Raw genomic sequence first — 23,094 nt, forward strand, 5'->3', positions numbered from 1 at the left:
TTCATCGCTTCGTGAACCCTACTGGGGACGGATTCAATAAGGTGTTTCAGTGTCTGTTGAAGAATGGCAGCCCGTTCTTCTTCAAGAGATGATACCAGAGAAGGTAGTGATGTTTGATGATGATGTTTGGTTTGTGGGGCGCTCAACTGCTCTGTTATCCGCGCCCGTATAAATACCCAACCTTTACTCAGTCCAAATTTGCCACTTTCATGACTGATGATCAAATAATGAGGGCAACACAAACGCCTAGTCATCTCGAGGCAGGTGAAAATCCCTGACCCCGCTGGGAATCGAACCCGGGACCCCGTGCTTGGGAAGCGAGAACGCGACCGCGATACCACGAGCTGCGGATTAATGATGTTTGACGCTGGGAGCTGGAGTGATGTCGACGTTCTGGCTCACCCCAAAGGTGTTCCATTGGCTTCAGGTGGGGAAAATGGACAAATCAATCAATTTCAGGAATGTTATTGTTCAAATGCTGCTTTATGACATGATCCTTTGTCATGCTGATATAAACAGTTATCATCTCCGAACTGTTCCTCTACTGTATGCAACACACAATGCTATAAAATGTGTTCATATCCTTCCGCATTTCGCGTTTTCTTAACCACAATAAGGGGACCACACACTAACGACGATTAGAATCCCATACAGTAACACCACCTCCTCTGTGCTTCACTATTGGCCCTACACGTGATGGCAGGTAGCGTGCCCGAGTCACTCGCCAAACACAAAGTCTCCCATTTGGCTGCCAGAGGAAATAGCGTGATTCATCACTCCAAATCACTCGTTTTCAGTCATACAGTATCCAGTGGCGTCGCCCGTCACATTGTCCCGATCGTCGCTTAGCACCGGCTACAGAAATGTACAACTTATGAGGAGCTGCTCGATCGTTGTACGCCATTCCCTTTACCTCCCTCTGCACGGTCGTTGTGTTAGCTGGACTGTTGGTAACTCTTTGGAACTCACAAGTGATTCTTACCGCTGACTTCGTGCTATTTTTACAACCATCCTTCGCAAAGCTGGTACTTGAGGTCTGCCTGGCCTTGATTTACCTATGGTCGTCCCTTCGCATTGTCATTTCACACTCACAATCATTGCCTTGGGCAGCTTTAGAAGGGTTGAAATGTCCCTGTTGGATCTGTTAATTAGGTGACAAAATGGTTCAAATGGCTCTGATCACTATGGGACTTAACTTCTGAGGTCATCAGTCCCCTAGAACTTAGAACTACTTAAACCTAACTCACCTAAGAACATCACACACACCCATGCCCAAGGCAGGATTCGAACCTGCGACCGTAGCGGTCGCGCGGTTCCAGACTGTAGCGCCAAGAATCGCTCGGCCACCCCGGCCGGCTAATTAGGTGACATCCAATGAGTATTCCACACACAAAGTCAACGAGTTCTCATCGACCAATTCTGCCGTTATTTCCTCTCTACTGGTAAATGTAACAATCGGAATCCGCCTTTCTGGTATATGTCCCCGCACAACGTCGGATACAACGCTTGAGTCGTACATGAAATATCCTGCATTTCAGTATTCCACTGCAGACAAAGATAACAACCCCCCACAAACTCCCATACAGTTCAATCTGGCATGCGTTTAAGTACCTTCTGGAGATTCGTGTGAAGGGTGTTAGGGCTTTTGTCGTTTAGCCCACACCATCATATTCATGTTCAGTTGGATATAGATCACATATGTTTGGGGAGTGAGGCGATTCTAGTCGCGTGATGTCCTCATGAAGGAAGAATTCGTACATCCTATGTGATCTTTGAGTATGATCCACTGGACAGAAACCAGGCCTGTATTCAAAATGAAATCATTGCACATACCACTGAAGGATGTCGTCTCTGTAAACCTCACCACCATAGAATGCGTAGGAAACACGTGCTGTGGAGATGTCTTCTTAACACGGTGCCATCCCAGACTAAAACACTGGTAACGCCATATCTGTTCAAAAATGGTTCAAATGGCTCTAAGCACTATGGGATTTAACATCTGAGGTCATCAGTTCCCTAGACTTAGAACTACCTTAACCTAAGTAACCTAAGGACATGACACACATCCATGCCCGAGGCAGGATTCGAACCTGCGACAGTAGCGGCAGCGCAGTTCCGGACTGAAGCGCCTACAACCGCTGGGCCACAGCGGCCGGCGCCATATCTGTCCCGTTCCGCAATATAGTGTCGATCGTACCGTGTCCCATGTGTACACCAGATGAGAAGGCGACTAATAACCACTCACCAGGCTATATTGCTACTCAACACTGAACAGTACAATCCCCACAGTTCGAAGGTTCACTTGCTGTGGGCAAGACATCGCCTTTGGCTACTAAGGTAGTGAATTTTGACGAAGGGAAATTATGTGGTAGGCCGCAGAGCAAACAGAGCAGTCTCTCTAAGGCATCATTACGCAAGCTGATGGTAGATAAATTATCTGATAGTGAAGATGAAAACCACGCTGTTACGTTATCCTTCTTCTTCGTATGTAGCAGAGACTAATTAGCCAAAACATTATGACCACCTGCGTTATAGCATGTATCTACATCTTTAGAACGCAGTACAGCAATGATTCTGCTTGGTATGGATTTAAAAAGACCTTGATAGATTTCTGGGGATATGAGGCACCAGATGTCTACACACACGTCACGTAATTTCCCGATATTTTATCGGGTTCGCATCATCAGAATTTGGTGACCAAGACGTCAACTTGAATTCATTATCTGTAGCACGATTTTGGCCATGTCAGATGGACACTGATTATGCGAGAAGATGCCACCGCCGTACGGGAAGCATCAAGCGTGAAGATGTGCAGGTGGCCCACATGAACATTGACGTAGCTCATAGCTGTAATGGTGCCTTCGTTTACCACCGCAGATCCCATGGAAGTCCAAATTAATGTAGTCCTTCGCATAATACATCCCCTCACGGCCTGTGTCTTTGACACGGTGCATGTTTGGAGCATCCACTCGGAGGATGACACTGTATCTGGACTCAACCATGGATTTGGTGTAACAAGAAACGTGATTCAGCCACCCAAGCGACAAGTTTCCCTTGATCCACGGTGCAATCTTGATGATCCTGTGCCCACTGCAATCGTAATGAACGACGTCTTTGGGTCAACATGGGAACGTGTCGATGTTGTCTGCTGCAGAACACGATGATCGACAATATCCCTGATGGACAGTACCGAAAAAGTATTTCCTGCATTGTTTACATTTGTACCAACGAATCCGTCAGCTCCTAGTCTTCTAGAAGTGGTAAAGAAAGATACATAAGGACAGTATGCCCATCCATCCGATTATTGACGCAAAGAGCGAAGCTGGATACCGCATTGAGAAGCTTTTAACCAGTTATCTGAATAAAAATTTGAAACATCCACTATATGTAACCGAGAGGAACTTGTCAATAAGTTTTCTAACTTAGCCATTAATCCTAACACATACATTCTTTCTCTGGATGTAAAAATCATGTATCAATTATTCCTACGGATCCGGTACAGAACACAATTAATGAGAGTCTTCAGACACACTGCGGAAGAACCGTAGATGAGACAGATGATGATTTATACCTGTTGAAGATGGTGTTACGTTTTAATAATTTAAGTTGCGAGATGGTATACAAGGCATCTCTTGTTAAGAGTCGTCAGACGCATTTGCTCTGGAGTTTCAGCAGATACCTGCAATTTTGTTTTTGCAGAGTGTAGCAGCATTCAGCCCAAGCAAATAGTGCTCATCAGATCTTGAGTGCGACGGCCAGTGTGGGCGGAAACGTCGGTTTATTTCCCGTTATAAACAAAACGATTTTTAAAGCGGAATTTTACCTTCCCAGTTGATAGAGCGATCCCAGACTAGTCTGTTCCGATATTCGTTTTATCGACGTGTATTTACACGGGCAGCAAAACGCGAAGAATAAACAGCAATCCAGCAGCAACTCAGTAACGCTGCATGCTTGGCAGTAGCAGTCAGCGCGGGGCAGGGGAATAATATCGCTGCTGGAATATTGGTTATTGTTAGTTCTACGGTCCACGTTAATACATGTCGATTAAACAAATACCACACTACGCTAATCAGGGACTGCTCTATCGAGCGGGAACGTAAAATTCCGCTTTAAAAATCGTTTTGTTTGTAACGGGAAACAAACCAACACTTCCCGTTGGCAATGGGCGTGCTATGGATTCTCCGATTTCCTATTGTTTAGGAAACATCTTCATGACGAATTTCGAGCATCGTGTTATTGAGGGTCTAACTATACACTCCAACTCAAATATCTTCCGGTTCAAATGGTTCAAATGTATCTGAGCACTATGGGACTTAACATCTGAGGTCATCAGTCCCCTAGAACTTAGAACTACTTAAACCTAACTAACCTAAGGACTTCACACACAAACTTGCCCGAGGCAGGATTCGAACCTGCGACCGTAGCAGTCCGCGTTTCCGGACTAAAGCGCCTAGAACCGCTCGGCCACCACGGCCGGCATCTTCCACTCCTTCTGGAAACATTACCATAGTAAGGTATTCTACGATAAATCTTATCATCTTTATCTCATTATCTTATTGTATAGTGGCTCATCCCAAGATTGTAGTTTCCTCCTTGAGCTAAATAGCTTGAATGATAACATCTAATTTACTATGGAACAGAGCGGTAATGTAACCTTGCCTTTCTTAAACGGTTCAAATGGCTCTGAGCACTATGGGACTTAACATCTGAGGTCATCAGTCCCCTAGAACTTGGAACTACTTAAACCTAACTAACCTAAGGACATCACACACAGGATTCGAACCTGCGACCGTAGCGGTCGCGCGGTTCCAGACTGAAGCGCCTAGAACCGCTCGGCCACACCAGCCGGCTGCCTTTCTTACATCTGTCTAGTACGCTTATAGAGAACACTACCAGTTACAATGTTTATAGAACACCTACAACTTCTGACCTGGTGATTAATAATTCTACAAACCATCCAATACAATAAAAGGTGGCAGCGGTTAGATCAATGCTACACGGACTAGGTAATAATATCCCATTGTCTCAAGGTGCCTACGAGTATGAGTTTAGAGAAATTCAGTTCATAGGCCACTCCGACAGCTACGGGGCTGGCTTTGCCACTAATATTAATACGAGAGTTTTTAAGACCAAGAATTAGAATCGTAATCCTTCTGTGGTCCGGGTTCGAATGGTCTTGCCCCCATCCGCAATAATCCCCATGATAATAAGATTTATCGTAGAATACCTTACTATGGTAATGTTTCCAGAAGAAGCGGAAGATAGTTGAGTTCTTAAAATATAGTTCTGGCCTACTTCGTTCCTATAAATAACGGAAAGAAGTTATGGTACTGGGAAAAGTCGAGATTTGATGGTTTGGAGTCTATTACAGTACATGCAATGGGAGTAGTTCAAGATATATCGGTCAAACCGGTAGAAATTTTGAGGCACGCTTTATGGAACACATTAACAAACCAGACTCACAATCAGCTTTAAGCACCCATCTTCAGGAAACTGGGTAGTCAATTACGGATCTCCCGTCTAATCTTGAGATAGTTTATCGAGCAACAGAAGTTAATACACGTAAAATTTTGAACGAATTGAAAATATAACGCTCATTGAAATAATTTCCTTATGAAACACTCAATGCACAGACGGATTTACCCCAGAGAAACAGTAACGCGTGTAAAAGCCGAGGACGAAAAAGAGAGAATAAAACATAACTATATGGGGAAGCGATCCATTGCTGTTAAATTTTGTTGCTACTGGAAGGATGAATTAAGGTAGGTTATTGATGAGCCTTACTACTCAATAAAATCAAAAAGTGACTCAGGTGGACATTCCCACAGTTTATCTGATACAACAGAGTAATACTGGCGTCCTGGCGGTAGTACTGACACGAAATTCGGGTAAAAGATGGACCTTCAGAGTGAGATGCAATTATGATAAATTACATTCGACAAATTGCTTAAGCTTAGTGACTATATAAAGTGAATGTCTGCGAGACAATCTTCTACGATGTTGAAATCTAATCATACATTACTAACATGTAATTCGCCAAAGTATTCGATACTCAGGAGTGCTTAAGAAAAGAAATCAAGAAGAAAAACTGTAGACAGACATTCCTCAAGAAATGTCAGTCAAACATATACTGAAGGCTTTCAGCTGGAGAGAACAGAAGTCACTTAGCTGATGACTCTGAATCGAATGAACAGATACATTGATGCAAACTCTTGTATGTCACTTCATATGTAAGCCAGGTAGAAAACACTGTAGAAATGTACGAGGGGCGTTCAATACGTACGTAATGCAATACACTTTTTCTCGCCCAATTTCGGTTGAAAAAATACGGAATGTGTTGCGAAGCATCGTGGAATATTCCCGCTCCAGCCTCAAAGACGTCATGAAGTTCTGATAATTGGCTGCGCTATACGTAGCCTCCAAAATGGCGCCTGTAACGGAGATGCATTCCAAGCATGCAGCTGCCATTGATTTTCTTTCGGCGGAAAACCAGAGCAGCACAGATATTCATTGGCGCTTTCAGAATGTCTACGGAGACCTGCCACAGAAGAAAAGCAGGGTGAGTCGTTGTGGAGGCGTCTGTCATCATCGCAACGAATTCGCGCAGACCTGTCCGATCTCCGGCCGGCACAGCTGTGACTCCTGCAATGTTATAACGTGCGGACACATTCATTCGAGGTGATCGACGGGTCACAATCAAACACCTTGTTGCTCTTCTGAGTGTCTCTGTTGGTAGTGATTACACATTCGTCCATCAGTTGCAGTACTGAAATGTGTTTGCCCATTGGGTTCCTCGCCGCCTAACGGCAGGCCATAAAGCACAACGAACGACCGTGTATGAGAAGTTGCGTCTCCGACGTCGACCAGTGCAGTGGTTCTAAGTAAGGTGGCGGAAGGCCGTCATATTCAATGGAGATTATGTTGAATTTTAAAGTTTGTAACCAAAATAGTGGGTAATATTATGGTGTATTGGAATCCTGAATAAAACCAACCTGTTTTCAGAATTATGTTACATTACTTACAGAATGCTCCTCAACCCGCCAGGTACGCCGAGAGTGCTAATGCGCTGCTTCCTGGACTCAGGTAGGAGCGCCGGCAACGGATCGAATCCGCGCGGCGGATTAACGATGGGGGCTGGTGTGCTGGCCAGCCTGGATGTGGTTTTTAGGCGCTGTTCCACATCCCACTAGGTGAATACTGGGCTGGTCCCCACGTCCCGCCGCAGTTACACGATTCGCAGACATTTGGAACACGTTCGCACTATATCCTGATTTACACTAGACGCAGACTGCTGGGGTTCATTGATTCCATCCCAGGGGATATGGGGTGGCGGCAGGAAGGGCATCCGACCACCCCTTCACACTAACCTTGACAAATCCGATTCTAACCAAGCAGACTCTGCGGAAACTGCGGGACAAAGGCGTCAGCGACAGACTTACAGAACGCCCCTCGTAGTTTATTGGTTCCTAGAAGGATATTCTTTAAGCATTACCTTAAAATGTCAGTACATTCATCCCCTTGTTTGTTGGAAGATTACTTCAGTAACATTGTACAACACATTCATTCCTTCTCGTCGGTACACACGACTCGGCCAGTGTGTAACTTTATGCATTCGCCATTTCCCGCGCTGTCTTATGATAGTGTCGTGCCAGTTTAGCTCAGTTTGATGCCGTGTGGCCTTCCTGAGCAGTCTACTCATAAGGTATGTGGTCACTCTTGCTCATTTCTTATCTGGTTCCTACTTGAGGCCAGGCTACGTTTATTTGCCTGTATCTATTCGGATGTCCTTACGGTACATGCCGCGCGGGATTAGCCGAGCGGTGAAGGGCGCTGCAGTCATGGACTGTGCGGCTGGTCCCGGCGGAGGTTCGAGTCCTCCTACGGCCATGGATCTGTGTGTTTGTCCTTTGGATAATTTAGGTTAAGTAGTGTGTAAACTTAGAGATTGATGACCTTAGCAGTTAAGTCCCATAAGATTTCACACACATTTGACCATTTTTTTCCTTACGGCACATGCGGTTTTTCTGATTTCTTCCGTTTTTCTTAGTTATTGAAATATGCCGTTATATTATAGGTTGCTGGTCGGGCCCAGTCGTTTTAACTTGGAGCACTCCATTGCTTTATAGAGAGTGAATTATTTTTATTCCTTTGACGATGAAAAGTGGGATTTGGCTATAACTGTTTTTCCTGTATACTATAATGATTTAAGACATTGTAAGTGTACTACTTGGATTTATTATGTGACAATGATCACATATTTTTTAAAAGAATTGCTTTTCCGAAGAGTAAATGTGCTGTTCTTCCAATGTACAGCTCACCAGATGATGCATTTTAAGAACGCGAAACCGGTCGTGACCAATAAATGACTTTAACGTCTTGATCGGATGACATTTTATTCAACGTGTTTATTCAAATGTACACTGAACGGTGTGCTCCGAAACCCGCGTGCTTGTTCCAGTATTGTATTCTATTGTCATATCTGCTACAGATCGCTGCAAATCCTGCTTTGCAGATCTGGCAAGCCTCCGATCTCCAAGTTCTGTAATGAAGCGTGGGCATACAAGAGCTTGTTACCTACCGGTGGCTTCACCATCCTCCAGTCACTTCCCGCAGATGTTCACAACTGTATCACGCAAACAGCCGACCACCTTCACCGTTTCCCAGACACTCAATCCCAGACGCCGGGCCATAAAAATCTGGTTTTTGTCAAAGTCGCTTACGTCAGCGCATTTCCCTAACTGGGTCCCGTATCATCGCTATAGCAGTTCCTTATTCGTTTCTGCTTCATTTATATACGACGGCCGTTCAATAAATAATGCAAAACATTTTTTTTCTCGCACCATTTCGTTTGAAAAAATTCGAAATTTATTGTAGGACATCGAGGAATATTCCCGCTTTACCTTCTATAATTTCATCGCGTTCCGGTAGGTGTCAGCGTTTTACGTAGCCTTCAAAATGGCGTCTGTAACGGATGATGATGATGGTTTGTGGGGCACTCAACTGCGCGGTTATCGGCGCCCGTACTAATTCCCAACCTTTGCTCAGTCCAAACTCGCCACTTTCATGAATGATGATGAAATGATGAGGACAACACAAACACCCAGTCATCTCGAGGCAGGTGAAAATCCCTGACCCCGCCGGGAATCGAACCAGGGACCCCGTGCTTGGGGCCTGCAACGGAGGTGCCTTCCAAGCAGAGAGCTGTCAATGAGTTTCTTTTAGTGGAAAACCAGAGCATCCCAGATATTCATGGGCGCTTGCAGAATGTCAACGGAGACCGGGAAGTGAGCAAAAGCACGGTGAGTCGTTGGTCTAGGGCTCTGTCGTCATCGCAACGAGGTCGCGCAAACCTGTCAGACCTCCAGACCGCACACATCTAAAGAAGCGACTTCAGCGTGTTCGTCGCCACAAAAATGCAAAGCCTCATTATAGTCTGCGCATCCGAGAGGAGCTCACGAAACTTCATCGGACTGTTCTTCCTCATCCATCCTACAGCCCGGACCTCGCACCTTCTGACTTCTATTTATTTGGCCTACTGAAGTATGCACTCTCGGGAAAAAGTTCGTTGGTCATAGGGAGATTATTGATGCCGCAACACGTTGCCTCCAACATCCACCAGTAGATGGTACCATGCGGGCATACAGGCCCTCACAGTAAGGTGGCGTAAGGACGACGCATTGAACGGAGATTATGCTGAAAAGTAGTGTGTTGTAGCCAAGAGATTGGGGAATAATATGGTGTGCTGGATTCCTGAACAAAACCGACCTGCTGTCAGAAAAGAACATCGTTGCATTTTTTTACTGAACGCCCTTCGTATTATCCTTGCCGCATCATGTGCCTGCAATGCCACTAGGCGACATTCAGTTTCGCGGTGGACAGTGCTCACATTATTTTGGCTCGTCACTGTATATGCTTTACGGAAAGAATCAGGTCGTGCAAGTTTTAAGCTTCATTCACTTTCCTCTGTACGTAAACTAGCCTTAGTAGCTGAAATAATGTGAAGGATGAACCAGAAAAAGAATTCTGCTTTGGTGGACGACAAATATTCCGCAGTTTCCTTTATCTCAATAGCGCTAGTCCTACAGCTTCGTAAGGGGGTCCCTGGACTTTGAAAGGAATCGTTAGGAAGTATGAGTAACTCACAAAGCCACTGTCCACGAAAGGCAGATGTTGAGTTCGAGTCCCCCTCCAACTTACAGTTTCATTTTATTGCAAACGTTGACTGCCTAAGCTGAGTCATCGGATAGTGTTACTCTGTTCCATTCGTTGAAGACTATTGGGTTCCTTGTGGAAAATTGCTCAGAAATTTCCACTCGGCTTTGGATGCTCCTTTTATATTGCTCACCTCGGACTGCGATTAAAGAAACAGATTGCTCGAGATGCTAACTGAGGTCTGGTATTACTTTGTTTTACTTTTTTGTGACATTCATCCTCAGTATTAGGTTGATATGGTTCATAGTGGGTTGGATTTCGTTCACTGTTGTCTCTGGTTGACGACGCGTTGGTAGCAATAATTTCCGCTATTCAGCTTGAAAATGCTCCAATTGAACTCTCTCGCACAAAAAAATGGTTCAAATGGCTCTGAGCACTATGGGACTTAACATCTGAGGTCATCAGCCCCCTAGAACTTAGAACTACTTAAACCTAACTAACCTAACGACATCAACCCACATCCATGCCCGAGGCAGGATTCGAAACTGCGACCGTAGCAGTCGCGCGGTTCCGGACTGAAGCGCCTAGAACCGCTCGGCCACCGCAGCCGGCTCTCTCACACAACTTGTTCTCACTGAATGTAAGAGATATTGCTGTGTATAAATGACCAGAATGTGCACTTCTAAAAAGTGTTATCTTCTGAAACATAAATGTTTCAGTTATTTAATTAACTATCCATAACCTGACGTTTTCAGTAGGGAAACAGTATGACTACTAAATATATTCTTGGTAAAAAAGAAAAATTATAAGTGCCATTGCAATAACATTTACAGTAGTGATTGTGCCGAGTAGTAAGACTGCAGCAACTCATTTATGTTGATATTTGCTAAAAATTTCATGATTTTTTTACCTGTCTCTGAACTCTGTACAATGTAATATTTTATCCAGCAGAAGCGTTGTAGTTTCAATTATGCTTTTGTCTATTTCTATTCAGTATTTATTAGTTTATCGTTTTCATTTTTACATTTCTAAGCTCTGTATAGAAATCTAAGCTCTAAGATCAGTATTTTGCATCATATTGTCTTCTAATTGTCTAATAGCCCCGTAGACTCAGTGGTTGTTAACAAGCAACCTACGAGTAACACCACAAACTTAATTCGAATCAATTTCTCCTTTTTTTCACGAAGTTAATAAATCTATTCTCTACAGCCATAGGATGGGACGCTAAAGCCTAATATTTCTTTTCTTTCTTTGCCTACAGCACAGCTTCTTGGTAATTTTGTGGGTTTTTTCTCATTTTTAATCTCAAACTCATTCCACTCCTGCAAAGTCTTTGGAAACGCATTTTACCAAATTAGCCCATTTTAACGAACAGAATTTTATGAAACGACGAGCAATTTTACATTTCCACTGGTATTGTTTAACTTTTAAGAATTAAAGTAACAATTGTGAAAAATCGGTCGCCCAGTTTTTTCCAATATGCTACTCCTACAGTCTTCCCCCTCCTTTTCTAAGCAAATGTATATGTAATAGATATCTGATAATAACTGGAATGGAACATTATTTCCATACTTATTTTTATTGTATTTTCTGTTTTCAGTTTATCTTGTTGACTTTGGGATATCAAAACACAACTGGAGCAGAAACACTCGCTGACACATTAGCTCTCCTCAAAAAACTAACCAGGCTATTACCAGGTGAAGGAGAGCAAGTCTTGGATTTGCTTCATGACGTTCAAAGCTACTTGAATCAAACAAATTTCCTCGATGACATTCTCGCTTCCGTGAATGACTTCTACGAAATAATAAGTATATTACTGGATAATCCATTTTCCATCCAAAATCCTGAGGTACGGATTATGTCTTAAGATTTTATTTTTAATTATAAGATACTCTAAACTTGAATTTAGCTACTGCTGAAATGTATATAAGCACCTTCTTGTTTGTTTGTCATTCTCACTTGAGTTTCAAATAATGGTCCTGGAAGATCTGATTCGTATATCATCAATTACATGTTCATTTAATTTTAAGGCAACCACCGGGGAATTTATTCATGCAAACTCACCTGTTTCCACTGTAAGAGCAACGTATAAGCATTATATATTATGTCGATGTAGGTAAGTTTCCCACTTCCCTACGATGAATGTTTAGTTTTGATCGATCAAACAAGATGAGGAACAAATAAAGGGGAAATTACTTGTATCTGGTGTAAATATTGGACAGTAAACTGGTGAAATATAAGTTAGTTGAAGAATTAATATTTCAGTCGTTATTAAAAGGATTCATAAAATTAGACTGGACTCTAAGACAGCACTTCGTTAAAACATGCGATCTAAGAGTTGAAGTAGTTGACAAACAAATCATGAAGTTAAGTGATCAGTGAAGCAAAAGAACAAAGATAGCATTTTGAAGAATTTAAAGCTGTTACTCAGACTTCAAGAAGAATATCATAATTCCAATCCCAAAGAAAGCAGGTGTTGACAGATGTGAAAATTACCGAACAATCACCTTAATAAGCCGCAGCTGCAAAATACTAACGCGAATTCTTTACAGACGAATGGAAAAACTGGTAGAAGCCGACCTCAGAGAAGATCAGTTTGGATTCCGTAGAAACGTTGGAACACGTGAGGTAATACTGACCCTACGACTTACCTTAGAAGAAAGATTAAGGAAAGGCAAACCTACGTTTCTAGCATTTGTAGACTTAGAGAAAGCTTTTGACAATGTTGACTGGAATACTCTCTTTCAAATTCTGAAGCTGGCAGGGGTAAAATACAGGGAGCGAGAGGCTATTTACAATTTGTACAGAAAGCAGATGGCAGTTGTAAGAGTCGAGGGGCATGAAAGGGAAGCAGTGGTTGGGAAAGGAGTGAGACAGGGTTGTAGCCTCTCCCCGATGTTATTCAATCTGTATATTGAGCAAGCAGTAAAGGAAAAAAAAAGAAAAGTTCGGAGTAGGTATTAAAATCCATGGAGAAGAAATAAAAACTTTGAGGTTCGCCGATGACATTGTAATTCTTTCAGAGACAGCAAAGGACTTGGAAGAGCAGTTGAACGGAATGGACAGTGTCTTCAAAGGAGAGTATAAGATGAACATCAACAAAAGCAAAACAAGGATAATGGAATGTAGTCGAATTAATTCGGGTGATGCTGAGGGAATTAGATTAGGAAATGAGACACTTAAAGTAGTAAAGGAGTTTTGCTATTTGGGGATAAAAATAACTGATGACTGTCGATGTAGAGAGGATATAAAATGTAGACTGGCAATGGAAAGGAAAGCGTTTCTGAAGAAGAGAAATTTGTTAACATCGAGTATAGATTTAAGTGTCAGGAAGTCGTTTCTGAAAGTATTTGTATGGAGTGTAGCAATGTATGGAAGTGAAACATGGACGATAAATAGTTTAGACAAGAAGAGAATAGAAGCTTTCGAAATGTGGTGCTACAGAAGAATGCTGAAGATTACATGGGTAGATCACATAACTAATGAGGAGATATTGAATAGAATTGGGGAGAAGAGGAGTTTGTGGCACAACTTGACCAGAAGAAGGGATCGGTTAGTATGACATGTTCTGAGGCATCAAGGGATCATCAATTTAGTACTGAAGGGCAGCGTGGAGGGTAAAAATCGTAGAGGGAGACCAAGAGATGAATACACTAAGCAGATTCAGAAGGATGTAGGCTGCAGTAGGTACTGGGAGATGAAGAAACTTGCACAGGATAGAGTAGCATGGAGAGCTGCATCAAACCAGTCTCAGGACTGAAGACCACAACAACAACAAAGCTGTTACCTACGACTGCAAGAGAAAATGAGTTAATTCGTATGGTGAACTGCTACTGTGTGTGCACTACCATGAAATAATGTTCAGGCAATGTGAACCAGAAGATTGCGAGGCATTTCGTTAAACTCAGCAACACTGAGCCAAATATAAATGTTATTTGAAATGACAACATCACTTTGGTTCCGAAAATTGGCTGCGTGTCGTTATAAGTCAACAGGATGCACAGGATTAGCAAAAGAAATGCATACTACCTTTTCAAGAGAAGCTCATCAGACTGATAACAATTGGTCCGAAAGATGAGAAGTCTGGCACAAACGCGTTGCTATAAATGTGTATAATATCAATCACTTCCCAAACAATGAAGAAGTGATATTATTATATAAGTGATATTATTGACAGTATGTAAACAGTTACGGATCAGAAATATAAAAATTTTTATATCTCGCCTAGTCCGACATATCTGTAACGAATTGGTGCAGTAATAATTTTTCGTTTAAGATAATTATGCAAAAAACACAAATGAGGCGTCAAGTAAAGGCGCTCCATACCTTCTCGAGAAATCTAAATTAGTCGACAATTAAAACAACATCAGTTACAAATTAAAACTGGTTCCCACACAGGGATTCGTAACAAGAGTTTTTTCGCTTCTGTGCGCAGTATTCTACTAGTGAGCTATCCGAACATGTCTCAAATCTCTGCGTAGGACTCCTGTTTATCACTACCACTTCCGCTTGCCGTTTCCGTCCTATTCCCACTTTGGTAGTAAGGGTGCTATACCATGAACAATATGGTGAGGAATGGCTTTCTTACAGTTAAAGAAGTTTCTAGAATAAAATACATTACGTATGCACTAACTTTTATGCTATGACTATGAGAAATGTTCGTCCCAATACAAAAATGTATTGACTGCAGAATCAGCACAAGAGGAGACATTTCAGGCAACATTAACAAGAATACACGTAAGTTCACATTTTTCTGGCGGCTGTGTTATAGTAAAGACATCTCGAAATTGCAAATGCTACTCTGTTACGAACGATGCAGCGTTTTTATCAATAACTGTCATGGGCTTACCGTTTGATTACTGCAGTTTTCTGAAACTGTGCTGTCAGCAGACAATTAACTGCATAGTTAACTTTTATGCATTTTTCGTTGTTAACATCGAGTATTTTTACGAATCACAGACGTGTGACAGTATTATGTAACACAGACTCACGCAGGTGATTCAGTAATGCGATTTACTGACCACATGGTGGATGACAGTGTACTAAACAAGGCTGTAATTCATTTGAAAATGACTGATAAGATGTTTTTTCTAGTAATACTTGGTAAAAAAAAACTTGTTTTCTGTGAAATAAATTTACATTATGTTACAGACTTGATCATTGTTGTTATAACCAAATATCATTATCCCGAAGGCCTTTGAATACCGAGGCAGTAATGGTGATGTGAGGTATTAAAAAATTTCCGCCTTCTGCAAGAGAGTACGTAATTGCGGAAGAAACTGATAAAGCGTGAAACATAACAACAGTTATAAAATCTCAAGAAATCTGCAAAGAAATTCAGGTTAAAATTTAAGTGATTATTAGAATCTGCTCGCTGGAAGAAAAGTTCAGCCTCCTAATCGAGTAAGGCGTTATAAATAATTTACGGGTCCTGTGGAACCCTTTGGAGTCAATGGAACGGAAGTATACTGCTAGTCGTTAAAATTTCATTGCAAGAAATGATACCAAACAACGAAATTTTACTTGTTGTGCTTATACGTTGTGGTAGGAAGAATAGATGATAAAATGTGTAGGTGATTTGAGGGTGTACAGGGTGTGAAATATAGTACACAGAGCTGCCAATCTCTGGTAGCTGGAATGGTTCTACCCCACACGGACATCGAGTTGAACTTAGCTTGGATGACAGATGTGGATGCGACATTCTCTGCTTCTTCCACTCTTATGCCTGAGTTCATCAGTCACAGAAGTTGCAATTGATGGCGTGGGCGTGCCAGTCTCTCGGCCACCCACTATCCGATGTGTTCAGTTGAGAGAGTTGAAGAGAACTCCATGACCAGAACAACATTCGAACATTCTCTGTATTGAGGCATTAGTCGACCACAGCATTATTCCATTTGGGAGTGAGGAGCTTCGGTCGGCTCGTGTATTTGTATTTCTCTGTGCAGTTGAAGGCCATCAGAATATGCTTAGCTGTTATAACGACAAGACAAGTTATCCGGACTTCCACAGTGTATACGACAGTCGAAAGACTGGAAACAGTGTTTGTAAACTCTAAATTCACCGTGTGCTTCCGATAATGGCCACAGGAGGCTACGTCCAATGATATTATGATTGGGTAGTAGGTCCGGTCAGCAAAGGAAGCATGCAGTACTGCGCTCTCTTGTTGAAAGATAACGTCACGGGGGTTAATATGTCAGAAATGTAACGGCTGATGTCCAAATTAGCGGCTATGTGAATCAGAAATGATCGTGTAATCTATCCAATGGCACTCCATACCATCACGCCAAGTACCGGGCTCGTATGACGATGACAAATGTTACCTGTTACCGCTCGCTCTCCTTTACCCTCCATACACCGATACGCCCATTGTGATGCCGTACTCAGAACCACTGCTGTGCCATTGTTTTCGTCGGACGCACCAATGTCGTCGCGCCTCTCTTTTCCGCCACCTCAATGGAACCCACAACAATAGTCGCCACACTAACAGTCCGTGGTGCTCCAGACGTCGTCACGAGCGAGGTAGCGCACTAGCCTCACATTCGGGAGGACGACGGTTCAATTCCGCGTCCGGCCATCCAGGTTTGGATTTTCCGTGACTTCCCTAAACCGCTTAAGGTAAATATTGGGATGGTTCCTATGAAAGGGACAGCCAATTTCCTTCCCCATCCTTTCCGTAACCGAGGTTATGCTCCGTGTCTAATGACCTCGTTGTCGACGGGACGTTAAAATCTAATCTTCCAGAGGTCATCACACTGTTAGTATGGATTCTAACAATGCTGCAAACAAGCCCATTTCTTCAAAGTACGTGACGTTGCTGATCTATCCGTCACGGCTGAGTGAAGAATAGATGTCCTCTAGGGGGCTAGCCGTATGGCACCGTTGAGATTCTTCATTTCTTTGAAAAATGGTTGGTTCAAATGGCTCTGAGCACTATGGGACTTAACATCTGTGGTCATCAGTCCCCTAGAACTTAGAACTACTTAAACCTAACTAACCTAAGGACATCATACACGTCCATGCCCGAGGCAGGATGCGAACCTGCGACCGTAGAAGTCGCGCGGTTCCGGACTGAGCGCCTAGAACCGCTAGACCACCGCGGCCGGCCATTTCTTTCAACATGGCCCTCATGAACCCTTCGATTTCCTATTCACATGAGAACAGTGGGATACCAACCGACGCATTTAGCAATATCGCGGAACGATAAACCACAGACTCAGTAGGCAACGATCCACCAGTTGTTGATTTCCGACGTGATGGTAGACTCTTCTTCTTCTCACTCGAGGCATAACATGACCTTCTCACAAAGATGAGATTTGTGGATCTGGAACCCACTACGCGATCTTTTCTTATACAGGGTTTCCCAGGAGGAATGGTCAATATTCAGAGATATGACAGAAACGATCATTCGAGGCAAAAAACTGTAGTAAACATGGCCTCTAAAATCCATGCCTTGAAAGCTATGAGCACTTTTTTCAGTAGAAGAGATGTGTTTCACAGTACCAAAAATGAACAAGTGCTGACAGTTCTTAAGGTATGCACTATAGAGCCCATGTTTGCTCAACATGTTTTTCTTGTTTTGATCCATACTAGCACTTACCAAATGTGGAAAACATATCTGGCAGTAGAAAAAAATTTTTTCACGGTATCACATATGAAGAAGTGCTCATAGCTCTTAAGGCAGCGATATGCATTGTTCACTAGGCTTTTTTTGCTTCAAATAATCGTTCCTGCCATATTCCTGAATATTGACTATATTCTTCCTGGGACGCCCTGTGAATACAGGGTGTTACAAAACGATACCTACAGCCTTGGAAGAGTTGTAAAGGGTGTCTTGAAGGACAAATTCAGGACAGTAACCCGTGTCCGGAAATGTCGTCTAACGACGCTACAGAACGTCGAAGTTACAGGCGCCGGCGCTTATAGCTTCGACGCTCTGTAGCATTGTTGTATGTTTCCGGACACGGGGCTCTATCCTCTATTTGTTCCTCACGACGCCCTCTACAACCTCTCGAAGTTTTTCGGTATCGCTTTGTAACATTCCGTAGGTTGCAGGTGGCATTACTCCTACCTACAGTGTGCGGCTGCTCTAAAATCTAATCAATTGCACATCCATGCAGGTAGTTGACTTCATGTCAGTTTGATGTTTGATACTACTTCGTAGTGTTGCAGTTTTAATGGCCGGTTGTGCACTAATAGTGATATAACTGTATTTGTTGAGTGGCGTACCTTGACAAATATTTCCAGAATTATTTACAAGAAAGGTAAGGATATGGAAAAGGACGATTATAAAATAGGATTCTTCCAAAAAAGGCTATTTATTCGATAATCAAGAATACTGGAACAGTGTTCAGCAGCAGTTACGTCTCAGCGAAGTCGATCAGCAGTGCGTATAATTTTGGCAAGACAACTCCTATTTTTAACAACAGTTTGGTAATGGTGTGTTGCAAAATGGGACCTTTTTTGTGCGTCAACAGAAAAGCGTTACAAGTAGCAGAGACCGAAACAATAGTTCGCAATGATAACTGTGGTATAAGATAGCGATTAATTGGATTTCGGTTTGGTTGCTAGGCATGCTATACCTCTAAGTATGGAAACGTAAGAGGAAGAGGCGTTACAATTTTAGGAGTATTGTTAAAACGGAGCGTTAGTAGTGCAACTAGAGGCCAGAACTGCGCATATTGGTAGACTCCACTTGAAGATGGTAAGAGAGCCGTATTATTCAGTGTTATTGTATAAACCTTTGTGAAATGACGGTCGTCTAGACTTTTGACTAGGTGTAACTCTCAGTTTAATTTACCGCTGAAATGTGCGCGATCATGTGCATGGGTAACAGATCAGCATCGGCACAGCTGGGTTGCAGGTGTAGTGAATAAACGGTGAGAATTTGTAAATATGATTTCATATCACGTCCAAGCAAAGACGGATAATATCATTTAATCATCATGAGAGCCAAAGTGGAAGGTAACTCTTTTAGGATAAAAAATAGCTTATGGGAAGACAACAAGTAACGATCTGGACACACAGACATCAGGCCGACTTCAGCACATCAGTCGAAACATCAGATTGATGGCCCCAACAAATGAATCAAGTATCCCAAAAACGATATAAAACGAAAGCTCTAATTGGAACGTTCTCCTACATATGGATAAGAGCATTTAGCGTAATGATTTTTCACAATATACACTTTAACACCCTGTGGAGCAATGTTTTTTTGTCACAAGCACTAAACTCATATGAAATAAACCTGATTTGTCTCTAAGTTTGACTAATGATGAGAGTCGGGGAGAAGAAGCGGAATTTGCTAGAAATTATGAGGCACGAAACCTAAATGTAGTGGTAACTCTGAACAGAAACCAAGTACTACTAAACAACACTCCATTCAGTGTGGGGAAACAGTGCAGCTGATAAGGATACTTTCCCAGCTAAACACGTTATATCTGAAGTGCATGGAATTTAAATGCAGCTGATGAAGCTCTTTCGAGAATTCAAGAAGTCAAAGTGAAAGAAGATGATGTTTCACTACTGACTGTTATGTAGTTATATTAACTTGTGGTAACATTTAATATACGATCATACAGAAAGACTAAGCTATTTAACATTCTGGTCATTCATGATGCAACGGTTTGAATATGGAATTATAAACACAGGCTTATGCAAGGACGAAGAGGAACGAAGGATTTGTTACGCTGAAACTGCATGCTGGCCTGGATCTCGAACCCATATAATTGTTTATCGCAAGCAATGTGCGACTAGTTTCGCAAGCTGAGGATACCTCAAGGAGCGACTCGACGCTTCAGTTCACAACAAGTTCCTTTCTTTTTTGCCGGTCAGGAGACATCCATAACTTGTAACAAATATTCATCGCAGCTGACAGTCCGCAAAACAGTGAAAACATGTCATTTCTGAAGAATATCATCGGTATACGGTTAGCTGGATGATCTCAGCGTACGCTGTAAAAGGTCAATGAAACCAGAGGAAAAAAAGAAAATAAAAGCATGAATAACTTGTGTACCTCTGGATGGAAGTCGCTTGTCGACAGCACAGGAGCTTCAGAACGGTTATAGCCCCGCAACTATAAAACGTAATGAAACATCGCACTTCTATTGCATACATCTAACGACACTTACCCGTCTATCTGAAACTGATACGAGGACAATGTACTCTCTTGGTGTATTACAACGTTGTAAACAGTATTAACTTTCCGGAATGTATTGCTGTGAATCAAAAAGATCAGCATTGAACGTCCAACAAATTTCTTATGTTTCAGTTTTATCGTCCTCTACACATACAGGTATTAGATGTTTCACGAAAACTTTCCTTCGTTCAGTGCAAGATATTTTGTTTCATAGTACACTGTGTAGTGAACACAGATTTACATGAATCATTTTATACAATATCCTAGAGTATAATCACTAGGCAATTACTTTGAGTCTTACAAGGCAGTTAAAAAGCTGTCTTTACTACTTCTGTGTTCAAGTATAAGTATATAAAAGACTCTTTTTACTGGTTATTGAAAAATTAAAACTGATAGGGTTCCAGGAACAGATCTGTTCAGTACCTTCCCACAATCTGACGTAACGTTATTGTCATTTAATTCTATGTTAGATTGAGGTTTCCGATTTCTAGATGCCTTTCAAGATCTACAAAGAATTTTTCTCCTGACATAAACATTTTTGTTTTCAGAAAATCGTACAGTTACAGGAACTTGTGAATCAAGAAAGTATTATATGGGGCTCATTTCTGATCCCGATGAAGACATATAAACTGCAATTAAGTTCAATTGAGCTTATCGTCTCTCCATTTAAGACTACATCACTTACGGGAAAAACTTTTCAGAAACATTTCACCAGGTAAGATTAACAGGCTATTTAATGAAATAATACGAACTTTGAGCTCAGTATAATACCCTTAATAAGAATACCATCAACGAGATAGCCTAAAGGGTCCAGTATTTAAGCAGAATTCGTTTCCTGCAAAATATGTAGTTATTTAAATAAAAGTAAGAAAGACAAATACGATTACGATTCCATTCCCTTTTCGGTAAAGCTGATTAATCAATGCAAAGCAATGAATTCAGATTAGCCCCTAAGTTATATGACAAGGTAAGATTAGTGATTTGAAGAACAATCATAAAATGAATGGGCCAATATTATCCGATGAAATATTTAGTACATCCGTGTGCGATAGCATATATGATTTAGCGAACATCAGACGTCAAACAGAAATTTCGAACTGCAGCCATAGCTTACGTAGCGGACAGTTAATTTGTAGAGTTAAATATGTGACATACATTTGCACACCAGATAGGATAAACACAATTAGTGTGCTATGGGCATAATCCGGTAACACATTGAATCTAAGTATCGTACAGCTGAATACCAATTCATTCAAAACAATCGGTGTGTAAGTGTGTGCACTAGAACCAGGGAAATACTTCACAAAATTACTGAATAATAAGTTTTGGAGATCAGTAGTAATGCGAATGAGAGAATTATTTCAATTTGTAAGACCATCCATAATTCGCAAAAGATAAAATCAAAAGTAAGAGTTCCGTACAAATGAATGTTGTGACAGAGATCTATTATAACACATTAAATGCAGTGTACCTCTAAGGCATACAGTGAATGTTGTCAAAAAAGAAAGCAGAAGATACCAACATAGCGATTGACCTTTCAAAGGAAATTCTATTGATCGAAAACGCCATCGACAACATTTATACAACTGCAGGAGGCAGTAAGCAAAGGATTATTTTTGAATAAGTCGAAGCGATTATCAAATATAAATCTTCAGAATTTTGTGAAACCTTAGTTACATTTTTGGTATCGCACAATTCATTCAGAGGAAACATAGCCCATTAATTTAGCATCTTATATTTCCTATGGATCTAATGCTGATGTTTATAGAAAACGTGCGCAGTAACGCCCCAGTTAAAAACCCATACCCATCTACAAGGACAGTCTAAAATATATGAAGTCAGCATCTGCTGCAAAGCCGTATCCTGAGTTCATGGAGGTCGGCTGGCTCGAACTATTAGTACAGTGTCTCGTCACGTATGGTAATGGCTTACGAAAGAGATATACACTACGTGATCAAAAGTATCCGGACACTCCCAAAAACATACGTTTTTCATATTAGGTGCATTGTTCTGCCACCTACTGCAAGGCACTCCACATCAGCGACCTCAGTAGTCATTATACATCGCTAGAGGGAAGAATGGGGCGTTCCGCGGAACTCACGGACTTCGAACGTGGTCACGTGACTGGGTGTCACTTGTGTCATACATCTGTACGCGAGATTTCCACACTCGTAAACATCTCTAAGTCCACTGTTTCCGACGTGATAGTGAAGTGGAAACGTAAAGGGACATGTACAGCATATAAGCGTATAGGCCGACCTCGTCTGTTGACTGACAGAGACCGCCAACAGTTGAAGAGGGTCGTAATGTCTAATAGGCAGACATCTATCCAGACCATCACACAAGAATTCCATACAGCATCAGGATCCACTGCAAGTACTATGACAGTTAGGTGGGAGGTGAGAAAACTTGCATTTCATTCTCCAGCGGCTGCTCATGATGTAAGGAGCATAAACATTGGACGACTGAACAGTGGAAAAACGTTGTGTGGAGTGACGAATCACGGTACACAATGTGGCGATCCGATGGCAGGATGTGGATACGGCGAATGCCCGGTGGACGTCATCTGCCAGCGTGTGTAGTACCAACAGTAAAATTTGGGGGCGGTGGTGTTACGGTGTGGTCGTGTTTTTCATGTAGGGGACTTACGTCCCTTGTTGTTTTGCGTGGAACTATCACAACACAGGCCTACATTGATGTTTCAACCACCTTCTTGCTTCCCACTGTTGAAGAGCAATTCGAGGATGGTGACTGCATCTTTCAACACGATCGAGCACCTGTTCATAATGCACGACCTGTGGCGGAGT

General features: G+C 42.1%; 1 protein-coding gene across 1 annotated transcript in view; it reads left to right on the forward strand.

Annotated features, from left to right (window-relative positions):
- The window catches only part of LOC126249390 (adhesion G protein-coupled receptor L4), a 346,296-nt gene that overhangs the window by 203,317 nt on the left and 119,885 nt on the right, over window positions 1-23,094 (forward strand). Inside the window, exons 7-8 of the mRNA XM_049951043.1 lie at window positions 11,753-12,001; window positions 20,836-21,002. Of these exons, the coding sequence (XP_049807000.1) occupies window positions 11,753-12,001; window positions 20,836-21,002 (416 nt within the window). The remainder of the gene's footprint in view (window positions 1-11,752; window positions 12,002-20,835; window positions 21,003-23,094) is intronic.

The sequence above is a fragment of the Schistocerca nitens genome, chromosome 3, assembly GCF_023898315.1.
Source record: "Schistocerca nitens isolate TAMUIC-IGC-003100 chromosome 3, iqSchNite1.1, whole genome shotgun sequence".
Lineage (NCBI taxonomy): Eukaryota > Metazoa > Arthropoda > Insecta > Orthoptera > Acrididae > Schistocerca > Schistocerca nitens.